Here is a 21,227-nt window from a genome sequence, read left to right as displayed (position 1 = left end):
TACATTAGCCTAATAGCACTGTGTTTATGGTGTCTAATCAATCCCGTTAAACCCTGTCTATTTCAAAGAGTAACAGAAAAAAATAAAATGAAATAAATAAACAAAATAAAATAAAATAAACTGAGGAAATAAGAATTATTATTATTTTTATTATCATTTTTAAATTCCACAACTAAAAATAGAGCAGATAAAAAATGTAATTATGAAAAAGAAGAGCAAATAATAAGGAAAAATAATTACAATAATAATGATAACTAAATAATAAAAACAAAAATGCAACCGTTAAAGAAAAAAAAAAAGGAAAAAAAAAAATATATATATATATCACTATTGAAAACATCAACTAAAAACTCTTTCCCTACTAGTGTATTTTAAGTTGATCATTTTCACAAAACTTCCATGCCCCCAGAATATTTTGTTGCATGAATATCTGAACATAAAGAACAGAGCCTCTGCTTTAAAAAATATATATATAATAATAATCTAGCTCCGTGCATTTTTTTTTAAATCAACACTAGAATGTGGGTAAGTTTGATTAAAAAGCAACATTTTGAACAAAAAGCTGAGAGCATAAAAGCACTACGTCCAGATCAGATTCAGAATGATGATCAAAACCTGGATGGAGTCGATCGAGTCCATCAATACCCACAAAGCTTCACAGTCCTACCGCTCATCCTTTTTCTGTAGGGTTATCAAACAGAGACAAGCCTCCAGGTAACTGAATATACTCCACACACACATAGAGAGATGTTAAGATGTGATCAAATCTGTCTCCGTGCAGGTGAAGTTCATTCAATTTAATCAAATAGCTCAAACACCAAACTTAAAAACCTAAACTTTTGAACTTTTGTATCTATTACGTGTAGTATGTTGTTCTGCAAATAGCGCAAGGCTAAAGTCTCAATGTGCTTATTAAGCTCTCCTGAATCTAATGCTAGTGTGGCATAACCAACGCAGAGCTAATCTCTTCAATTGCTAATTGGGATGTAATCAAATCTAATGCAAGCACAGTGGCGCAAATAAAAGTCTAAGCTCTCATACTGCTAATGAGGTTGTAATTTATGGCCAGCGTCGAGCGGCTAACACAGTCCTACACGTTAAGATTGCTAACGGGGACGTCTGTCTCTCAGTAGGGCGTCTCATGTAATGAGAGTCGAGCCAGCTGTGCCTCCTTCTCAGTTTAGCATCTGTGCCCACAGTGCCGCCCACATGCCAATGCACAGGCTAATGATTAGCAGATTAGCGCACACAGACAGTAATCAGCAGATATATGACGCCAACATCCAGACTATAACAGATCACTGCGACCAGTTGCGTGAAGGGTAGAGATGAAAACTGTTCAATCCAGTCTGGTCAAGCTGATTATGCCAGTCTGTTCTGATGGTTTTATGAGGGTTTTGGACAGGGAGATCAGTAATACCACACCAGAAAACCATCCTATGTATTCTCCAGCACAGATTCTGATGTAAACCAAAGGAAAATACAAGATATGCAGATGCAAAATAAAGAAAGAAATTAATTAATCAATCAATAAAATATCACACTTTGTTTGTCGTTAACATGTTGCTAAACTATTCGATTAATTTCGATATATATCGCGCAGCCCTAATATATATATATATATATATATATATATATATATGTAAGCACACACACACACACACACACACACACACACACACATATGTGTGTATATACACATATGTCTGTGTGTATATATATATATATATATATATATACAGTGCTGGTCAAAAGTTTGGGAACATTACCATTTTTAATGTTTTTGAAAGAAGTCTCTTATAGTCATCAAGCCTGCATTTATTTGATCAAAAATATAGTAAAACAGATATCTTGGGAAATATTATTATTATAAATAACTGATTTAACTGGATTTTTAAAATGTTATTTATTCCTGCGATGACAAAGCTGAATTTTCAATATGATGATTTGATGCTCAAAAAACATTCATTATTATTATCAATGTTGAAAACAGTTCTTTGATGAATAGAAAGTTCAAAAGAACAGCATTTATCTGAAATCTAAAGCTTTTGTAACATTAAACACTACCGTTCAAAAGTTTGGGGTCAGTAATAATCTTTATTTTATTTTTGGGGGAAAGAAATAAAATAGATCAATACTTTTATTCATCAAGGATGAGTTAAACTGATCAAAAGTTACAGTAAAGACATTTATAATGTTATAAAATATTCTATTTTAAAGGAGTCATAACCTGCAATTTTCACTTTTCCACGAGAATCAATGTATGTTATGATCGACTAACGATTATACACTGGCCGGGAAGCCGATATTTAAAAGTGAAGCGTTTGTTTACCTCAGGGTAAATAAACCAGCGCGCGTGCACGCGCACTCAAATACGGGATTTTGATTTCAGCTCCCTCTTGACGTCATGAGGTAGTAGGATATACCATATATGGACACCGCAGCAGGAAGCCCCCCCTTCCCCTCTCCCCCTCATATTCAGTTCAGTCGAGAAAGATGGAGAAACCGAGTGCACATCGGACTTGCTCTGTGGTTGATTGCCATAAAAAACATGTAAATGTGTTTTATCTCCCAAAATCGGACGAAACTATCAGGGACCAGTGGATGAAATTCATTTTTAATGACGCTGTCCCAACAACCCTTTCAACTGGCGTATCGTTATGTGTGTGCGCTAAACATTTTACACCTGAATCATTTACAAATTTGGGCCAATATCAGGCGAAGTTGGCCTCGAAGCTCCGTTTGGGAAAAGGTGCCATCATGATAGTAAACGTTGATCTCAATAACCACTGTAAGCTGATAAAATAAGTAGACTACATCTCCGTTAATGTAATCGACATTAAATAAAAGGTAAACCTATGTGGGAGAAAATAGCAACAAACGTTTTAGCTCGTTACCGATGTTAATGTATGTCTCAGTCAAAATGATGGTCTTTACCATTCAGAGACATCTTGATGTAGACGTCCATCCAACAACTCTACATCTTCCATCCACAGTCCGGCTCAAACATGTAGGGTTGAATCCCGTAGGTCGCGGCCGGGTCGGGTTCATTCACCACTTGCGCCATGATGTCAGTTTGTAATGATGCTGAAGTTACCTGCGTGTCAACCCCCCTCCTTCCTTCAACCAATCAACGCGCCCCTCATTTGCATTATTAAAATGAGCATCCACGACAGCCAAAACATCGCATTGATCTCGCGAGACAATAATGCCTTCAGAAATAAGGGTAAAAGTAGGTCTGTTTTTATTATTTTTTCCACTTTTATTTTTTAGAAGGGCCTGAAAGACTATAATACAGCAGTAGGTATCCAATGTAGTACTAGGTTATGACTCCTTTAAATAAATGCTGTTCTTTTTAACTTTCTATTTATCAAAGAATTTTGAAATAAATTGATAATAATAATGAATGTTTCTTGAGCATCAAATCAGCATATTAGAATGATTTCTGAAGGATCATGTGACACTGAAGACTGGAGTAATGATGCTGAAAATTCAGCTTTGATCACAGGAATAAATTACAGTTAAAAATATATTAAAATATAAAACAGTCATTTGAAATTGTCACAATATTTCACAATATTATTATTTTTTTTTTTTTATTTTTTTTTTTTTATCAAATAAATGCAGCCTTGGTGAGCAGAAGATACTTCTTTTAAAAACATAAAAAATCTTACTGACCCCAAACTTTTGAACGGTAGTGTATATAGTTTATACTGATACTCCAATACTGTAGTAGCAAATAAAAATACCTCTAAATCCGGCAACTCTAATTTAAAAGCAGACAGAGACAAATATGATGGGTTGGAGAGCTTTAGTAGACAGCTTGAGTATGAGGTTATGTGCATGTACACCCTAGGGTGATTTTGATCATGATTAATGTGATTCGCCTTTCAATTTTAATTTTCATTAAGGACCTGCTGTCCTCTCCGACTCCTAAATAGCAATGGAATTAATAAAACATACCCTTTGAAATATACAGTGCAGGCCTGCAGCAGGGAGTCCAAAATGCCTTTGGAAAGCCGAACAGATTGAAGTGTGTTGTGTGTTCACCAGCCGCCCCCCATCGCGAGCCCAGCCCGTGTCATGAGTGGCAACTGGCAAATAATTAAACGGGCTCGTCTCATTAGAACAGGAGACAGACAGCGGAGACGCGCAGGTAAAGAAATGAGGTGGAGTGAAAGTAAAGCAGACAGACAGTCAGAGAGAGAGAGAGATGTAGAAGAGGAGAAAGAGAGGGAGAGAAGCACAATTTATGAGCCGTTAATGGGCTGATAAAATTTGAAAAGAGAGCGCAGATAAAAAGCGAGGGGAAACAGGACGTTTCGGTTACTTTATTTGTCAAGCTGAAAAATGAGGAAAACAACAACAAAAACTTTTGGTCTGCTGTCGACACTTTGCTTGAAGGAGTTTTCTGTGATAAATTCCTTACATTAATGAGCAGTTAAAGTCTGTGTGTACAAGTGTGTGATAACAGGTTGTTCCCAGAGAGTTACAGATCTTTGAACCCCATCAAAAACACCCATTAATCACTGTTCATGTTGCATTTTTTTTAATTATAACAACATTATTTACAGTTTTATGAGTTATCTATGCCTTTGAGGTCGTAATAGAGAGGTTTTGTCAGATTTAGCTTACAGTACTTCTAGGAACAGCTTTGTCATCAAACTATAGTAAATCCCCACCACCCACACATATATATATATATAGTATCCTGAGCAAACAAACATTTCTAGACGGCTCTGCTCCAAAACAGTCTACTGTCTAATTAAAAAGCATTTTAGGTGCGATTCAGAAGCTAATTCGGGTTAGCTTTTCAAGAGACCTTCTTTTAATAGCGTTCTAAGTGGCCGTTCACACAGGACATGTTCTTGCATTAAAAAGCAGCTAAAAACAGTGCAGAGGAATCGACCACAACGTCTCAAAGAACATTAAAAGTTTAACTTAATTTAACGTGACATGGTGTCTTAAAAACAGTGGCAACAGCCACAGACGCCTACTTAGCACATGTTGCCATAAAACAACAATGAAAATGTAGACGGATGATAGAACGTGTCCTGTGTGAAAGGCCCCTGAAGCAGCGTCACATGTTTCCTTAACATAGACAATTCCATAATGCATTGTGACGAGTGAAAAACTAAAAATAGCGTAGCGTATATAACATGTTAATCTAATTACAAATTGACAATTCTAGCCAATGTCTGTGTGTGAAGTGTACTCGGTTAGAATTACTACTGTGTGACGCTGATGTGTTTTCATGTTTTATGGGCACTTTCCATAGACTGTAGAATGTTTTTATACAGTACAAATCTCTTTACACTAACACTACCCCTAAACCTACCCATCATAGAAAACTTGCATTTTTACATTATCAAAAAACATCACAAATGTCCCCACAAGGACAAGGATTTTGGAAATTGCCATCTTTGTGGGGAAATTTTGTCCCCATAATGTAGGGTTTACCAGGACACACACACACACAAAAGACTCTCTTGGAGCAAAGAGAATAGACAGATGTCACTTTGAAACAAACCTTAATGTTTTAACAGTCACAATAAATAAGTAATGGATGTGTGGATGACATCACCTCTCTCTCTGACTGTCTGTGTCCTTCACTGTCTTTGACCTTCTGGTGAACGCTACTCATAAAGCACTGTACTTTCCTTGACAGATTCAGCTCAATGCTCTGGTAGAGGAGAACGCTTTTCAAGACACAGCAAACTCAAGTTAGAAGCTGAAGTATAAACACATGTGGAGATTTCTGCAGGGAAACAACGTCCTCAAACTTACAACCTGTCATATCGAGACCACTTTCCACTATCCAATCAATTCTCCATGAACGCAACAGCAAAACAACAGGTAACCAAAGTAAAACAGGTATCAAAATCGAGAGTTACATTTTTTTTTTTCTCTGACTGAGATGGTGGGAATTCAGACTATAGGGTTAAAGGCTCACCAATATGTTTCCCGTTCATGTTGTAGTAGAAGGAGACACAGTATGGGGTTCTGTTGGTCCCCGTTGGTCCTCGCGCTGCCGTCACGTTGTACAGTGGAGAGAGCAGACGAGCTCGGTCCCCGGCCTCACGGGGCCGCGACGTCTCAATGTACATGTAGAAACCTTTATTGTAGAAGGAAAGAACAAAACACATGTGTTACCACAAGGTTTTTCAAAGAGGGCAGGAGCAAATAATAATAATAAAATAATAATAAAAAAAAAATATATAATAATATATATTATTATAATTATATATAATATATATATTATATATAATATAATATATATTATATTATATATATATAATATATATAATATATTTATTTATATATAATTATATATAAATAATTAATTAAAAAAAATAAAAAAAAAAATTATAATATTAAATTAAATTAAATTAAATTAAATTAAATTAAATTAAATTAAATTAAATTAAATTAAATTAAATTGTTTTCAAGGATACTTTCTATGGAGTTTCCACTGGAAAAATTCTGTAAAGGTGCGATATTTAGTTTGAAAAGCGCTATTAAAATACATTTGAATTGAATAGAAAATGTTTCTTTTCAAATGTATACAACCATAATTACTGTGATAGTGTGTTGGTGGATGAGGATGTAATTTGTGTGTGTTTTTACCCTCTTTCGTCCCACTCCTGTCCGTATCAGGCCCTGTATTAACCGACCGCTTGGGATTCTGGGTGAGATGGTTCTGTCTGGTCCAGTCAAACACATCGCTGCGGTCTTGAGTGAACCCACATATCCTAATATCCTCAAAGCCGCACACTTGATCTAAACACACAAAAACATGAAACGGATTCGTGATTCACCTTACTAGTTAATTGGCACTAACTGCATGTAATGATTAAAGTAAAAAAATACTCTAGCTCATGAATGCAAAAATGTGATACTGAATATTAAAATATGTTGAAGCACAATTTATAAGCATTGATACAAGGGGCGCAATAGCAGCCATAAGCAAAAACTGTATACGTCTCAGTCCGTTTTCTCGTTCAGGTCAAAGATTGCCCCAAATGAAGCATTGCAAATGGAAAATCGTATGGGAATTTAAGTGCAATATACATCAGAGTGATTGTGGGTGTGCAATCTGAAGCTGACATTTGCCTCATAATAGCGCAAGAATGCAGCTCAATCTGTTAAGCATGGGTAAGCATTCGCACCTGCGTTTGCATACTTGCATAAAGTATTTTTCTGGCCTCATACTGATGAGCAAATCTAAGGAGAAGGTCTGTAGGTTTTAATGTAAGGAGGCTTCTCGACAGGCTCCTCTGGAGAACTGAAGTACTCTCAGCATATTGCGACATTCACAGCGATTACCCTCATTTAACAAACACAGAATACTGTAGTTAGTCACCCAGAACGTCTCAATTCACACTTTAAATGGCTGATTTTCCGTGTGTGAGAGAAGACAGAGTGAATTAATGGAGAAGAATGCAGGATTCCGTGTTGTGGTTTGAAATTAACCATTCTCTCCCCTCCGCAAGCATCCAGCTCTTCAATTTACTCTGCTGATCTCCAGTCTGTTTTAATTTATGTTTTTTTTTTTCTTCTTTTTTCTTTGTAGGTTTTTGGCAAAGCTCTGTGCTTATGCTGCCAGTAGAACTGTGTTGAATTTAATTGGGAAGAACTGAAAGGCAGGGCAAGCATGAGATGGGAGGACGGTTTAGAGGAGAGAGAAAGACAACACGCACAAAAGCATCATGGAAAGAAAAAGTAAAGAACTGTCTTACCTGAAGGTCTTGGATAAGTGTAGGCTGCATGAGACAAGAAATAAAGATTATATAAATATACATACATACATACATCACACAAGGCTGTATGATATAACTACAAAACATTACCTAAAAACACTTTATTTTTCAGCCTTTTGACAAATACTAAATACATATACAATATATTTTACAATATTTATATAATTCCTCAAAAATAGCACTAACGTTTTGTTCCATATATAATCATCATTACTATTATTTTAACAAACTTATTAATTTACTATTTTTAAATTAGAAATTAGATTTAAAAATTTTAATGCAAGCAATAAAATCTGTAAAAAATAGTAAAAAATAGCACTTAATAAACACAAGATATAATGTTCCATTATTGAGACCAATATAAAAATATGTAATGTAGTACTAAATAGCATAATTAACAATAAATCAATAAATAATATTTACATCTGTACTTTTTTTATCAAACATTTGGATATAAAATAAAATAATATTAATCAATAAAAAAAAAAAAATATATATATAATAAAAAAGATATATATATATGTGTATTTTTTGTTTAAGTAATAGCAATAAATAAATAAATACTTACATTTTAATATAATATAATATAAAATATCTATAAATGATATAACACATTAATGAAAAACATTTGTATGCATTAATAATAGTAGCAGAAACATATATCATAAATATATAACCCATTATATTTAACATATAATACAAAGTGTATACTCGTGTATGGAATTTTTGTGTGTATCACATAAGAAGTCTTCCAGCAGTCCGTTTATTCTGGAGCTTGGCCATTTTTTGGTCTGCTGAGAGCAAGTGCTGAGATTGGGAGTGTAAGATTGAAAGATTATCCAATGGGATTAGATTCTATCAGCCGTTTCTGAGATTCAGACTGCGCTCTGGCACTGAGACCGCTGGCCTGTTCCCGCTGTTCTGCAGCCATCAGCTAACTCAACACACGATGGCTGCCATACTTTCGACATCTCAATTTAACATAATCCCGAAAGTGAAACCTCACATTTGAAATGCATGACCTCTGTTGATGGGAATCATGAGGAATTTAACAATTCTGGCTCGGATTCCCATTCCACAACTAGCCCAGCTTTGCTTTGTGCTTGCCCACATAAAAATATCAAGATATCAAAATTAAACAAGATTGTAGTTTTCCAACCTGAATGTGAAATATGAACTTTCATGAAATGAAACTTCCAGTGAATATGAAATACATTGCAGATATATTGCAGACCTCTGTGCATTTAAACATCAATACAAAAGTAAATAGATACGAGGAGCCTACACATTCAACAACTGATGAGTGACATCTTGCATGTCATATGATGCAAATACCAAATGACTTGCATTAGTGTAAGGTGACTTACGTTCGGAGTACTGTATGGTGCGTGTGACTGTGTTTCCGGTGCCGTAGTTAGTTATGGGAGTAAGGCTGACCTCATACGACAGAGGAATGCGCAAGTCCGTCAGCGTGTAGGTCATCAGCACACCTTTCATTGGCTCTTTAGTGGTGATCTGCTTGGACAAAACCATCTGTCGGTTCTGCAACGAGAGGAATATTCAATGATTATGATAACCATTTATACTTGTCTTAACATAAAATCATACACTACAGTTCAAACTTTTGGGATCGGTTAGCCTTTTTAATGTTTTTGAAAGAAATCACGTATGCTCACCAAGGCTGCGTTTATTTGATCAAAAATTATAATTTTTGTGAAATATTATAACCATTTTAAATATCTGTTTTCTAGTTTAATACTTTTTCAAATGCATTTAAGTTTTTTTTCTCTGCTATTTATTTCAGCATCATTACTTGCATCAGTCTTCAGTGTCACATGATCCTTCAGAAATCAATATGCCGAATTGCTTTTATATTTTTATATATTATTTTATTTAATTTTTTGAGTTGAATTCAATGAAAGCTCCAAAACAGCACTTATTTGAAAAAGAAATATTTTATAACATTAGAAATGTATTTACTGTCACTTTTGAAATGAATGTGTCACTGCTGAATTATTAAAATCTTACTGACTCCAAACTTATGAATGGTAGTGTATACATATACACATTAGTACATTATTAAATGTTTTATAATTCCACCTTTTTGAAGAAATTATTGTTTTTATGTGTTGATGTCTTTTGTGTTTCCATCTGTGGAGTAACTCATGAATAACATGAATAAGTAATTACTTGTTTGAAAAAAGTTGCATTTAAAATCACTTAAAAAAATCATTAAGCTTTGAAATTTATGGATGATACAACACTGATGTCAAATGTTGCACTATTATTATTCCTCAGCGGTTTTTTTTTTTTTTTTTTTTTTTTTTTTTTTACAGAATCACCCAACAATAACGAATTGCATGTAGCCGTGTGTCTCATAAGTAGGGCTGGCATTATTTTGGATTGGTAACTATGTCATGAAAAAAAAAAAGAAAGAAAGCAGAACAGGGAAAAGAGGAGGAGAGGGGGAAGATAGAAGAAACTGCAATATGTCAATGACTGCATGGACACAGACAATCGCTCATCTGACCTTATGGCTTTTCACTTTCATAAGCATTTTCCCTTTCAGTGAGGACAGAAACTTGTTGCATCACACACAGTGTTGTACATCTCTAACCTCCACAAAACCACAGAAAGGCCTTCAGTGCAATGATTTGCTGAGTGCAAGGTCAGCTGGTATCAAGCCACCCTCCTGTAAGAAGCTTTCCAAGTCTTTCCTCAGGCACAACAGCAGTGTGCTGACTAAGAACACTTGCTGAAACAGATCAACTTGTCATTCTCTACTTTGGCTTTCCCGTGGGATATCTACAACGTCTCTGAATGCTGCTGGGTTTGAGGCATTTCTGAAGAAATTTTAGCGAAACAATAGCATTTTGTGTGTGTGTGTGTGTGTGTGTGTGTGTTTTGTGTGTGTGTGTGTGTGTGTGTGTGTGTGTGTGTGTGTGTGTGTGTGTGTGTGTGTGTGTGTGTGTGTGTGTGTGTGTGTGTGTGTGTGTGTGTGTGTGTGTGTGTGTGTGTGTGTGTGTGTTTTCATGCCTAAGCTTTGTGATTTCCCCTTTAAACGTATTCACTTTACAAAAAGGCATTTACTATTGCAGGTACTGTGTACTACAAGTTCAAACACTAGCAGCTAAAGCAATGCAAACTCTTAGACCAATACAAGCTCAATTTCAATCTAAATAAAGCATTGCACTCTTATTCTCAGAAGGAGCGTATTAGCGTAAATATTACCATAGTGGAGCAACAGATTGAAGAGAATGCTGAGCATGTTAGTTAGCAAGCTGAATAATAATACAAGCAGTTTAAAAACACAAAAGGTAACTTTCTACCCTATTTACTCAGGTTTGTTACTATAGTAACCCATACAGAAAAACTTCTGGACAAATAGATTTCAAATATATTCTAAATATATGTTGTAAACGGCGTGGCATAAGGAAGTATATTCAAGTTGAACCTTCAAAATAAATATATTTTAGCTTGGAAACTTTTTTTTTTTTTCTGAAATATGTCTCTTATGCTCACCAAGGCTTATTTATTTGATCAAAATTACAGTAAAAACAGTAATATTGTGAAATATTATTATAATTTAAAATAACTGTAAAATGTTTTAAAATGTAATATATTTCAGTGATGGTAAAGCTGAATTTTCATCAAAAAAATTATGATTTTTTTTTTTTCATCCAGTCTTCAGTCACGTGATCCTTCAGAAATCATTCTAATATGATGAGTTGGTGCTCAAGAAACATTCATTATTATTATAAATGTTGAAAACAGTGCTGCTTAATTATTAAAAAATTTTTTTTTTTGTGGAAACCATACAAAGGTTTGGGGTATGTAATATATATACACACACATATATATATATATATATATATATATATTAAAACAAAAAAAAACAGCTTTTTTAATATGTAATAATATTTCACAATATTACTGTTTTTACTGTATTTTTTTATCAAAGAAATGAAGCCTTGGTGAGCTTAAGAGATTTCTTTCAAAAACATTTAAAAATCTTAATGTTTCCAAACCTTTGACCATTACTCTCTGTATGGCCAACAAATATATGAGAACATAAGGAAAATAGTACATAAAATATAGTTGAATCTATTTCAAAATCTAAATCAGCAATATATTTTGGTAATTTTTGTATATTATAAAATAAGACTTAAAATAGATATCTGAAAATGTCATTTTGGCCGTATGTGCCCTTGTTTACTCTGTGTATATATTCTCCCGTTCAGTTTAGTCCCTTGTTGGTTATTGTTCGTGTGAATGCTAAAATGCTGTTACGTTCTGTTCACCTGCTATTGGATTAAAGGGATACTCCACTTTTTTCGGAAATAAGCTCATTTTACATCTCCCCCAGAGTTAAATAGTTGAGTTTTACCGTTTTAGAATCCATTCAGCCGAACTCCGGGTCTGACGGTACCACTTTTAGCATAGCTTAGCACAGATCATTGATTCTGATGAGTCCAGTAGCATTTCTTTCAAAATGACCAAAGAGTTTCAATATTTTTCCTATTTAAAACTTGACTCTTCTGTAGTTAAACCGTGTACTAAGATCGACGGAAAATGAAAAGTTGCGATTTTCTAAGCCTATATGACTAGGAACTACTCTCATTCCAGCGTAATAATCAAGGAACTGTGCGGCTGTACCATGAGTGCAGCAGGCGTAATGATATGACGCAGCGCCTGAAAATAGGTCTAATAGGTTAGACAAACTTAGTCCCGGTCACGTTGGAAGAAGTTACCGAGCTGGGGACTATTTTCAGGCGCTGCGTCATATCATTACGCCTGCTGGACTCATGGTACAGCCGCACAGTTCCTTGATTATTACACTGGAATGAGAGTAGTTCCTAGCCATATAGGCTTAGAAAATCGCAACTTTTCATTTTCCGTCGATCTTAGTACACGGTTTAACTACAGAAGAGTCAAGTTTTAAATAGGAAAAATATTGAAACTCTTTGGTCATTTTGAAAGAAATGCTACTGGACTCATCAGAATCAATGATCTGTGCTAAGCTATGCTAAAAGTGGTACCGTCAGACCCGGAGTTCGGCTGAATGGATTCTAAAACGGTAAAACTCAACTGTTTAACTCTGGGGGAGATGTAAAATGAGCTTATTTCCGAAAAAAGTGGAGTATCCCTTTAAATCTTGTTTACCATTCAAATCAACGTTCGTCTGTCTGCTTCATCTGTCTAGTCGTGACAGAATGGACCATTGACTGTAAGGCAGGAGTAAAGTTGGCATATTGTGTTATGATTTCTCCAATTCATACAAACAGTTTGCAGCTCCGTTTGGTGGCGCAAAAACAATTAGCTGTGTCTTATTAGAGGAAATGAATGTGCAGTGAGCTGTTCCAGGTCAGCTCTCACTCCCAGAGGATGTGTGGTAATCACAGGGCCGACGGCACCGCGCCAGTCCAGGCTTTTTCCATGTGGAATTATGAGAAACGTGGCAGCAGCCCCATGGAAACAGTGCACAAAGGAATGAGAAATTATCTTCAGCTCCGCATGGAGACCCAGGCAGCAGGTAAACCCGCCGGCATTCCCTCTAAACACGACACACATGAATAAGTGTGTGTGTGTGTGAAGCTTTTTTTCATCCTTTGTTCCCCTTTTTCCAGATAGGAAGTAGAAGCATAGCTGTGATGTTAACCTGGCTAGTGAGGTCAAACACATTTGTTATCTGTCTAATTAAGTGCCACCGTAAACCCCTGTAACTGGGCCGTTCACCAAGGCAACATGGAGTGGTGTGCTGCCACGTCCAACACTAAACCCACTTGAGCCTACACAATGCATGCCAAGACTTAACAGCCGTATCTAACACACACACGCACACACGTGCGCCTTGTAAAAGTCACAGATAAATTGTCTCTGCTTGGCTGCTCCTCTCAGTTAACAGGGATTTTCTGTGTATCTCTCTTCATCTAAATTACCACACACACACACACACACACACACACACACCAGGGAAGGGTGGCAGTGCCTAATGAATAATAATAATGTAAATCATGGCCACACTGTACTAAATACATTCCTTGTTTTGTTTTAACTAAAACAAGGGAACAATTATTATATAATGTAGACACGATTTATTAAAACGAGGGAACTAATTATTATATAGTGCGAACGATTTATCTAAAACGATGGAACGAATTAGTAAAATGTGCTGATGTATTAGTAAGCCGTGGGAACAATACTTATCCTTGAACGATACTAACACGAGTTTCAAATACCTACAGAATGATATCAATGACCAAGACAACTTGATAAAACGTATTCACCGGATCATCAATTAAATAGATAAAACAACAACAAAATTAAAAATAAGAGCTGAACGACAGCTAATAACAAATAAAAAATGGAGAAAATATCCATGTTACTATATATTATTTAAAAAAAAATTTGTGATGTTCATAAGTTGGTTATATTTCAAAATAATGAGAACATTTAGCCCTCACATGTATAGCTAAACCTACACACACCTGTGTGTTATACCTCCCACAGTCCTTTACCTCCGAATGTCTTTTTTCATTCAGTTATTTGTTGTTCTCTGTTTGTTCCCATACGCTAGGTAATGTATCAGCCTTCTGTGTGTGTACTTTCTGTCATCGATATCAGTCACACATCCATTACAAGAGACCAGGGGCTACTGCAACTTTTTTTTTTTTTTTTTTTTTTTAGAACTTACAGACTACTAAAAATAAAAACCCATATGCTGTATGTGCCAACAATAACAGTATCATTACGTTGAGAAAGACCTGATCATAATGAGCTATAGGCCCTATTTTAACCATCTAAGCGCATGGTCTAAAGCGCTATTCTCTTAATGAGTAATGGGTGTGTTTTGGGATTTACGTGTGTTAAACCAATCAGAGTCTCATCTTCCATTCCCTTTAAATGCCAGTTGCGCTCGCGCCATGGCAGATTTGCTATTTACATGACGGAATCTGATAGTGGAAAGACCGAAGCCGTCTCCAGAGCGCAAACGGATCTGCTCGTGCGCGAGGTTAAAGCGTGCAAGTAGACCATCTACGGGACAAGCCAGATTCCACCATATCTTTATGTACACAATAATAATCTTTTACATTGTAATCCTTTTATTTTAAATATTTGCCATGTTTGTGTGATGCTGCACGTCCCTGTGTGTTTAAAGGGGTGGTAAAATGCCCTTTTCACAAGATGTAAAATAAGTCTCTGATGTCCCCAGAGTGTGTATGTGAAGTTTTAGCTAAAAACACCCCACAGATATTTTGATATAGCATGTTAAAGTTGTCACTTTTTGAGGGTGAGCAAAAACGCACCGTTTTGTGTCTGGCCCTTTAAATGCAAATGAGCTGCTGCTCCCGGCACAGGGGGGCGGAGTTTCAAGAGCTCCTGTGTGTTAGCAGCTCCGATTACCTCACGCAGACACACACTATAATGTCAGAAACTGTTCTGCCTTTTATGCTTAAACCGAAGTCAGACAAAGATGGAGAGACTCAAGAAGAAGGGACAACACGTAGAATTCAACAGGATGTCTCTGAATGGTTAGTTGATGAATTTATGTTGCTGATGTGGAGTTAACTATCTTCAATTAGCATATTCTATCATGATAATCTATAAATCGCTCGTATAGGAACTGTTGTGCAAAAAATGTCTTAAAAAAAAAAAATTTACTGTGTGGCCATTAAAGAAATATTACAAATTAATTAGTTCACACAGTTAAAATCTTATCCACCTTATTTTTAACGGAAATACGGACGCAGCCAGTTGACGGTATTTTGTGCGAGACTTCCGGTTAGGCACTTCCGGTCACTGGCGAGCGTTGTTCATAACAACAAACTCATCGTTGTGCAGTTAGAGGTTGTCATAATAACTGGCACAAAAGAAAGATTTACTTGGAGCAGGAGTGTTTTAATCATCGAATTATTGACATTTTAATAATCAGGCGCCCTATACGACCGGCGACACACTGGCTGCGTGGCGTTTCTGTTGCGTGGTGTTTTCTGTCTTTGCACACCAGAAACGTCTCTGACGAGGCGTTGCTGCTGCTAGGTAACATGATAAGCCTCATTGGTGATATATTTGACATATGGGGAGAGAGTTGTGGAAGGCACTTAATGTTAAACATAAATATATAGCAGCAAAGACAACGTCGGCAGTATTGACGGCAAAATAGGCTACAGAATATTTCGTTCTGTATTGACAGGTGCAATATTTGAAAATCGATAATATATATATATTTTTTACATTTAGGCTATATCTGCATTTATGTCAAAACCTAAATTCAAACATCAAAAATGTCATTTATTAATATGTATTCATATCAAAATGACATACAAACATATTTTCCTATTCTATTTTGCCTGGAAACGCTTCCAAAACGCTTGCGTGTCGCGTGAAAAATAGGCATCGATTCTATTTCTAGCATGCACGCATTTTCCCTGAGACGCGCGTGTCACGCAGGCAGTGTGCAAGCTCTAAATAACCGGTTAACATGGGAGCCGAAATAACGGACACGCCACGCAGCCCATTTGAAGAAACGACCGTATGTTTGTTCTTTTCATTTCGTGAACACAAGACCTACAGAAGACCACCCGATAAAAGTGGCTGGGCTACGAAGTCTGAATAAAAACTCCAAGGAGAAACAAAATCATTATAGTAACCCCTGTATAAAATCTAGTCATCATGGCATGATCATCATGGCATTTATTTTGTATGATTTATAATTATTTATAGCCATCTACTTATTGCTATCATGTGCTTTGGTTGCATTCTGATGACATTATTAATACATTTGACATGACAAAATAGCCTACCTCCATAGATATATTAACTTAGTCCAGCGTTGGCTCGACCGTGTTTAGGGCGGTGCTGAAGGCGCCGGCGAAGTTTTGGCAATCTGCCAGCTAGATGCATGAGTGTTTTCAACCAGGTCCAGTACCCGACCTGGGTGAGGCGGGGCTTTAGTTCTTTGTTGTATTCATCTGCTAAGGCATGTGTAACATTTTTCTGTCAACTCTGCATAATCCTTCGCAATCGATATCGTTAGTTAGCCCAGAGAAGCGAGGAAACGGAAGTGCCGCACAAAAACCGGATACTGGACCCATATTTACTTCCGCGTTCGAAAATAAGGTGAATACTGTACAATCAATTCTTAACATGGAACAAAAACTGCAATAACACAATTAAATATTAGTATTACAATGCACTGTGCACTTGCTTGCTACCAATTTGCTCATTTTCGTCACAAAGCTTGTTTGCATGTGAAAATATGACAAATTTGTGTCCATGTCAGTGTCAGAACACTATAATTGTAAGAGCTCCTCAATAAGTCTGCACAGTATGTTCACCATTACAGAGAATTCACAATAAATCCATAACTCTGAACAGCCTTAGCCTGAAATGTTGCAAAAAATCAGTTTTCAGTTCATTAAAATGGTTGTTAGAGCAACAGGTCTCGGTCTAGTGGGCTTTAACGGTTCTAGGTCTGGGTCTTGATCGCTTGTCTTCGGGAATATGGTATATACTGAATCATTAACGGATGAAGAACTTGCAGAATCGAGCGGCTTTAAGGGTTACACCACATCGCATAGGGCTTTATGTACGAAACACTCACACACACACAGCTGTAAGATCTCACCCTCTCGTAATATCACAGGTGTGTGAGGTGTGAGCAGAGGCCTGTGAAACACACTTCTCTGGCTGCAGGATTCCCCCTGCAGGTACGACTCAATAAAGATGTGTAAATGCATTCAATCTCTCTCTCTCTCTCTCTCTCTCTCTCTCTCTCTGGTGGTTCACCACACTGATCTGAGGTCTGTCACTGGTGCACGGGTTCAGATGCCGACAGCTGTTTGAGTCTCCCGTGGCTGTGTAACATATGGCACATAGTGTGTCTGAAAGATGAAACTGGGTTTGTTGTTTGTCAGCAAATTTAGAACAATGTCTGAATACGGAGTTTAGCTTTTTAACATCTGAACGGTGAAAAAAAGAACTGCGAAAAATGAGCTCAAAATAATAATCTGTAATGAACGTTCCTCATCTTACTCTGTCAGCGCAAGTTTATTCTAGAGGGACTGTAGTTTTCCACACCGGTAAACAAGCGGCGCGGCTTTTAGAAATGAGGCTTGGTGTTTGCTGCGCTCTCTGAAAAACACGGCACTCATTTCAGAGACGACTGAACATTCTTGCATTCTTGAAATGAAAGCGCTCTGTGCACCTGTTATTATGAAAGTCACAAGTGCTGAAGAAAAAGTGTTTAAGTAAAGAAAGAGAGAGAGAGTACAAAAGTACATTTTAGCAGGGGCGTTTTCTCAAAGGAGGCAAGAGAGGCAAAAAAAGAAAAATCTTTTTTATAAATAATAGAAAAATATGATATTTCTATGTATAAAAAATGAATTGTTTATTTACATTCTGACAATCCATAATTAATTTCAAAATGGAAATAAGGCTAAAAGATCACAGATCTTTACACACAGAAAGTTATTCATATGTTTGAGTTAATTTACAGTACATGTGACTTAGATCTGTTTTTCTCATGACAGTGTGAACAACACAAACCACATGGTATCTGATCTTTTCAATTCCGATATGGGCCACTTCCATAAGTGGTCCTAAATCTGATACAGGTCAGATGTTTTGCAACGCGACCTCGATCTGAACAGTCAAATCGGAATTCATGCGACTTTTACGTCTCTCTAGAGCAACATTCGTCACAATTCTGCGCTCATGGGAGTCACTTCAGAGATTTAACACACCTGAAGTTATCAAGACTATCGCGAAAGGTAGTCAGTGAAGGACAGTCTCAGAACTCATAAGTATAACAGTGACAGCTCTATATACAAGCAAAACGTGAGGGCTCGTTTCATAAATGTTTAAAAACTCTCTTATTTCGCATCCTCGTCTTTATTTATTATATTGCCTGAACATAAATTCGCTGGCTTCCATGGCAGATCACACAATAAATAAATGCGTATTCGCTTACTTTACTGTCACAGCAGTTTTCTTCCATATCACAGCTTGCTTTGTGTCATCTGTGTATCATTCTTTTGCGCATGCGGGTCAGTTCAGGACCACGATCTGTTCACACTGGAATCTGATATTGGCCACATTTAAAGCAACAATGTGAACAGCTATACAAAAAAATCTGATCTGAGCAGTAAATCAGAATTGAGCACTAATAAGGCTCGCAGTGTGACTGTGAACGTAGCCTAAAACCCTCTGTATCGAATGCTCTCGTTCTCTGTGAGAAACAATAGCACTGCTTTCTTCAGCTCATTAACCTCTCTCTCTACCATTTCTTGTCTACATTTCTCAGAGCAACATCTATAAAACATTAATCAACATTACCACTGCAAAGCAGCGCAGCGCATTCACACCTTGGACAAATTCATACACAGACAAACACACAAACGCACAGTCTTGACCGTATAGATACACACACACACACACACACACACAGAGTGAACTATTTTTCACTATTCACACAGACATTCTTTGTTATTCTACTATGATCAAATATGCACATATACTCAACTGAGTCTACTGAGAAACTCATCTATAATCTGTCTCCCTCTCCACCACACACACACACACACACACTCATAAAAGTTAATGCACGCTTGCTGCAGTCAGGATGTTAATTCACTGGTCCCTGTAGACTCTTACTTAAGGTAAGGTTTTAAACAGGGGAAGATTAGCTATTCATGCACACAAAGACAAGTGGCTAATCTCCCCCTCCCCGTTCGCTTTGATTCCTGCCTCCTTCCATAATTCATCCACGCTCTTCCGTTCCTGCCGCCCCCCTCTGGGCTAGGTTTCTATGAATAGATGATTAGGACGTCGGAATCAAAAAATCTGATGAAGCGGTTTCCATGGCGAGGGAGCGTCTATGCGCTCGCGCCGCTGCCGGGGGGGTCGTCCCAAGATGTTAGTGGGTGTTTGTTTGTTGAACCGAGTGACCAGATTTCAACCGAGACACGGAGGGTGGAGGGAATCCCTGCGAATGCTTCAAAGATGTCGTTTATTTAATCGAAACGAGAGATTATGCCATCCAAACGCTGGTGCGCACACAAACAGGCGGACCAAGACCCACCCTTTCCCTTCCAAACTAATTTTGGTGAGGTTTGATTGAAATACGAACGCAACGCGGATCTAAGACATCTGAATGAACCATAAACAGGACGTGATGTCACAAGATGCAACCCTGAATAAGACAGAATGCTCAATCACTTCTCATCATAGGAGTCACGTTGCCCATCACAGTTCAGAACAGATGTCTGTGTGCAACAGAGGAATTCTTGGAGCAGTTTTGACTCTCTTTACATATTTTATAAGCTCTTTGGAGGTTTCAGATGGTTTGGAAAATATCCAAAATAAAAGTTTGTTTTTACATAATATGTGTGTACTGTGTAAAATTAGTATGTATATATAAATACACACACATGCATGTACAGACCCTTTCCAAAAAATTTGAATATCATGGAAAAGTTTATTTATTTCCATAATTCCATTCCAAACGTTAAACTTCCATAGATTATAGATTCAGGGCCCACCACTTAAACGATTTCAAGTATTTAGTTGTTTATTTGTACATAATTTGGGCTTCCAGCTCATAAAACCCACGAAAACAGGATTTAAAAAAATTAGAATATTACATGAAATCACACAGTAATTACACAGTGATACCATGGTCATTGAACCAGGTTTTGGTTATTTTGGCAGTGTGGGCAGGTGCAAATCCTGCTGGAAAATGAAGTCAGCATCTCCATAAAGCTTGTCTGCTGAAGGAAGCATTAAGTGCTCTGAACATGTCCTGGTAGACGGCTGCGTTGAGTGGACAGCACAGTGGACCAACACCAGCCGATGACCAACATAGACTGTGGAAACTTCACACTGGACTTCAAGCATCTTGGATTGTGTGCCTCTCCATTCTTCCTCCAGACTCTGGGACCTTGGTTTCCAAATGAGATGCAAAATTTGCTCTCATCAGAAAAGAGGACTTTGGCTCCACTGTGCTTTATTAAATCCAGAGTCAACGCAGCCGTCTACCAGGACATTTTCAAAGCACTTCATGCTTCCTTCATTTTCCAGCAGGATACAACACAAACTTTTATTATGGATGTGATTAATCGTTTCACAGCCCTAGAAAATACCATTGTGTGTAGGTTACACTCATACAACAAGCGCATTGTTTTGGATGTTCGGTAATATACGTCATAAAAGCCTTTTTTCTTTTTCCTTTTCCTTTTTTGTATCTTTAGGTTCAGTGTTAAAAATGACACTGTTAACTTTAAGTGAACCAAGACTAAATGTATCATTTTTAGAACCGAATTCAAAGTGTGACCTTTGGCCAAAAGGAAGTACTGTATCTTAAAGGCAGCATAACTGCTTTGTCTTGTTTTCTAGTTAAAATATCTAAAAATGCTTAAAACAAGATCAGTTTACTTGAGAAGTAACACTGCATACGATATTATGGCT

General features: G+C 36.9%; 1 protein-coding gene across 1 annotated transcript in view; it reads right to left on the bottom strand.

Moving 5' to 3' along the window:
* mdga1 (MAM domain containing glycosylphosphatidylinositol anchor 1) overlaps positions 1–21,227 on the bottom strand; it is a 201,989-nt gene that overhangs the window by 38,224 nt on the left and 142,538 nt on the right. The window contains exons 12-15 of the mRNA XM_084391293.1: positions 9,128–9,302; positions 7,740–7,763; positions 6,628–6,780; positions 5,954–6,115 (exon numbers count right to left, since the gene is read on the bottom strand). Coding sequence (XP_084247419.1) covers positions 5,954–6,115; positions 6,628–6,780; positions 7,740–7,763; positions 9,128–9,302 — 514 coding nt within the window. The remainder of the gene's footprint in view (positions 1–5,953; positions 6,116–6,627; positions 6,781–7,739; positions 7,764–9,127; positions 9,303–21,227) is intronic.

This window comes from Rutilus rutilus, assembly GCF_951802725.1.
Source record: "Rutilus rutilus genome assembly, chromosome: 20".
Taxonomy (NCBI): domain Eukaryota; kingdom Metazoa; phylum Chordata; class Actinopteri; order Cypriniformes; family Leuciscidae; genus Rutilus; species Rutilus rutilus.
The sequence above is the reverse complement of the archived record's forward strand: the minus strand, read 5'-3'. Positions and strand labels throughout refer to the sequence as shown.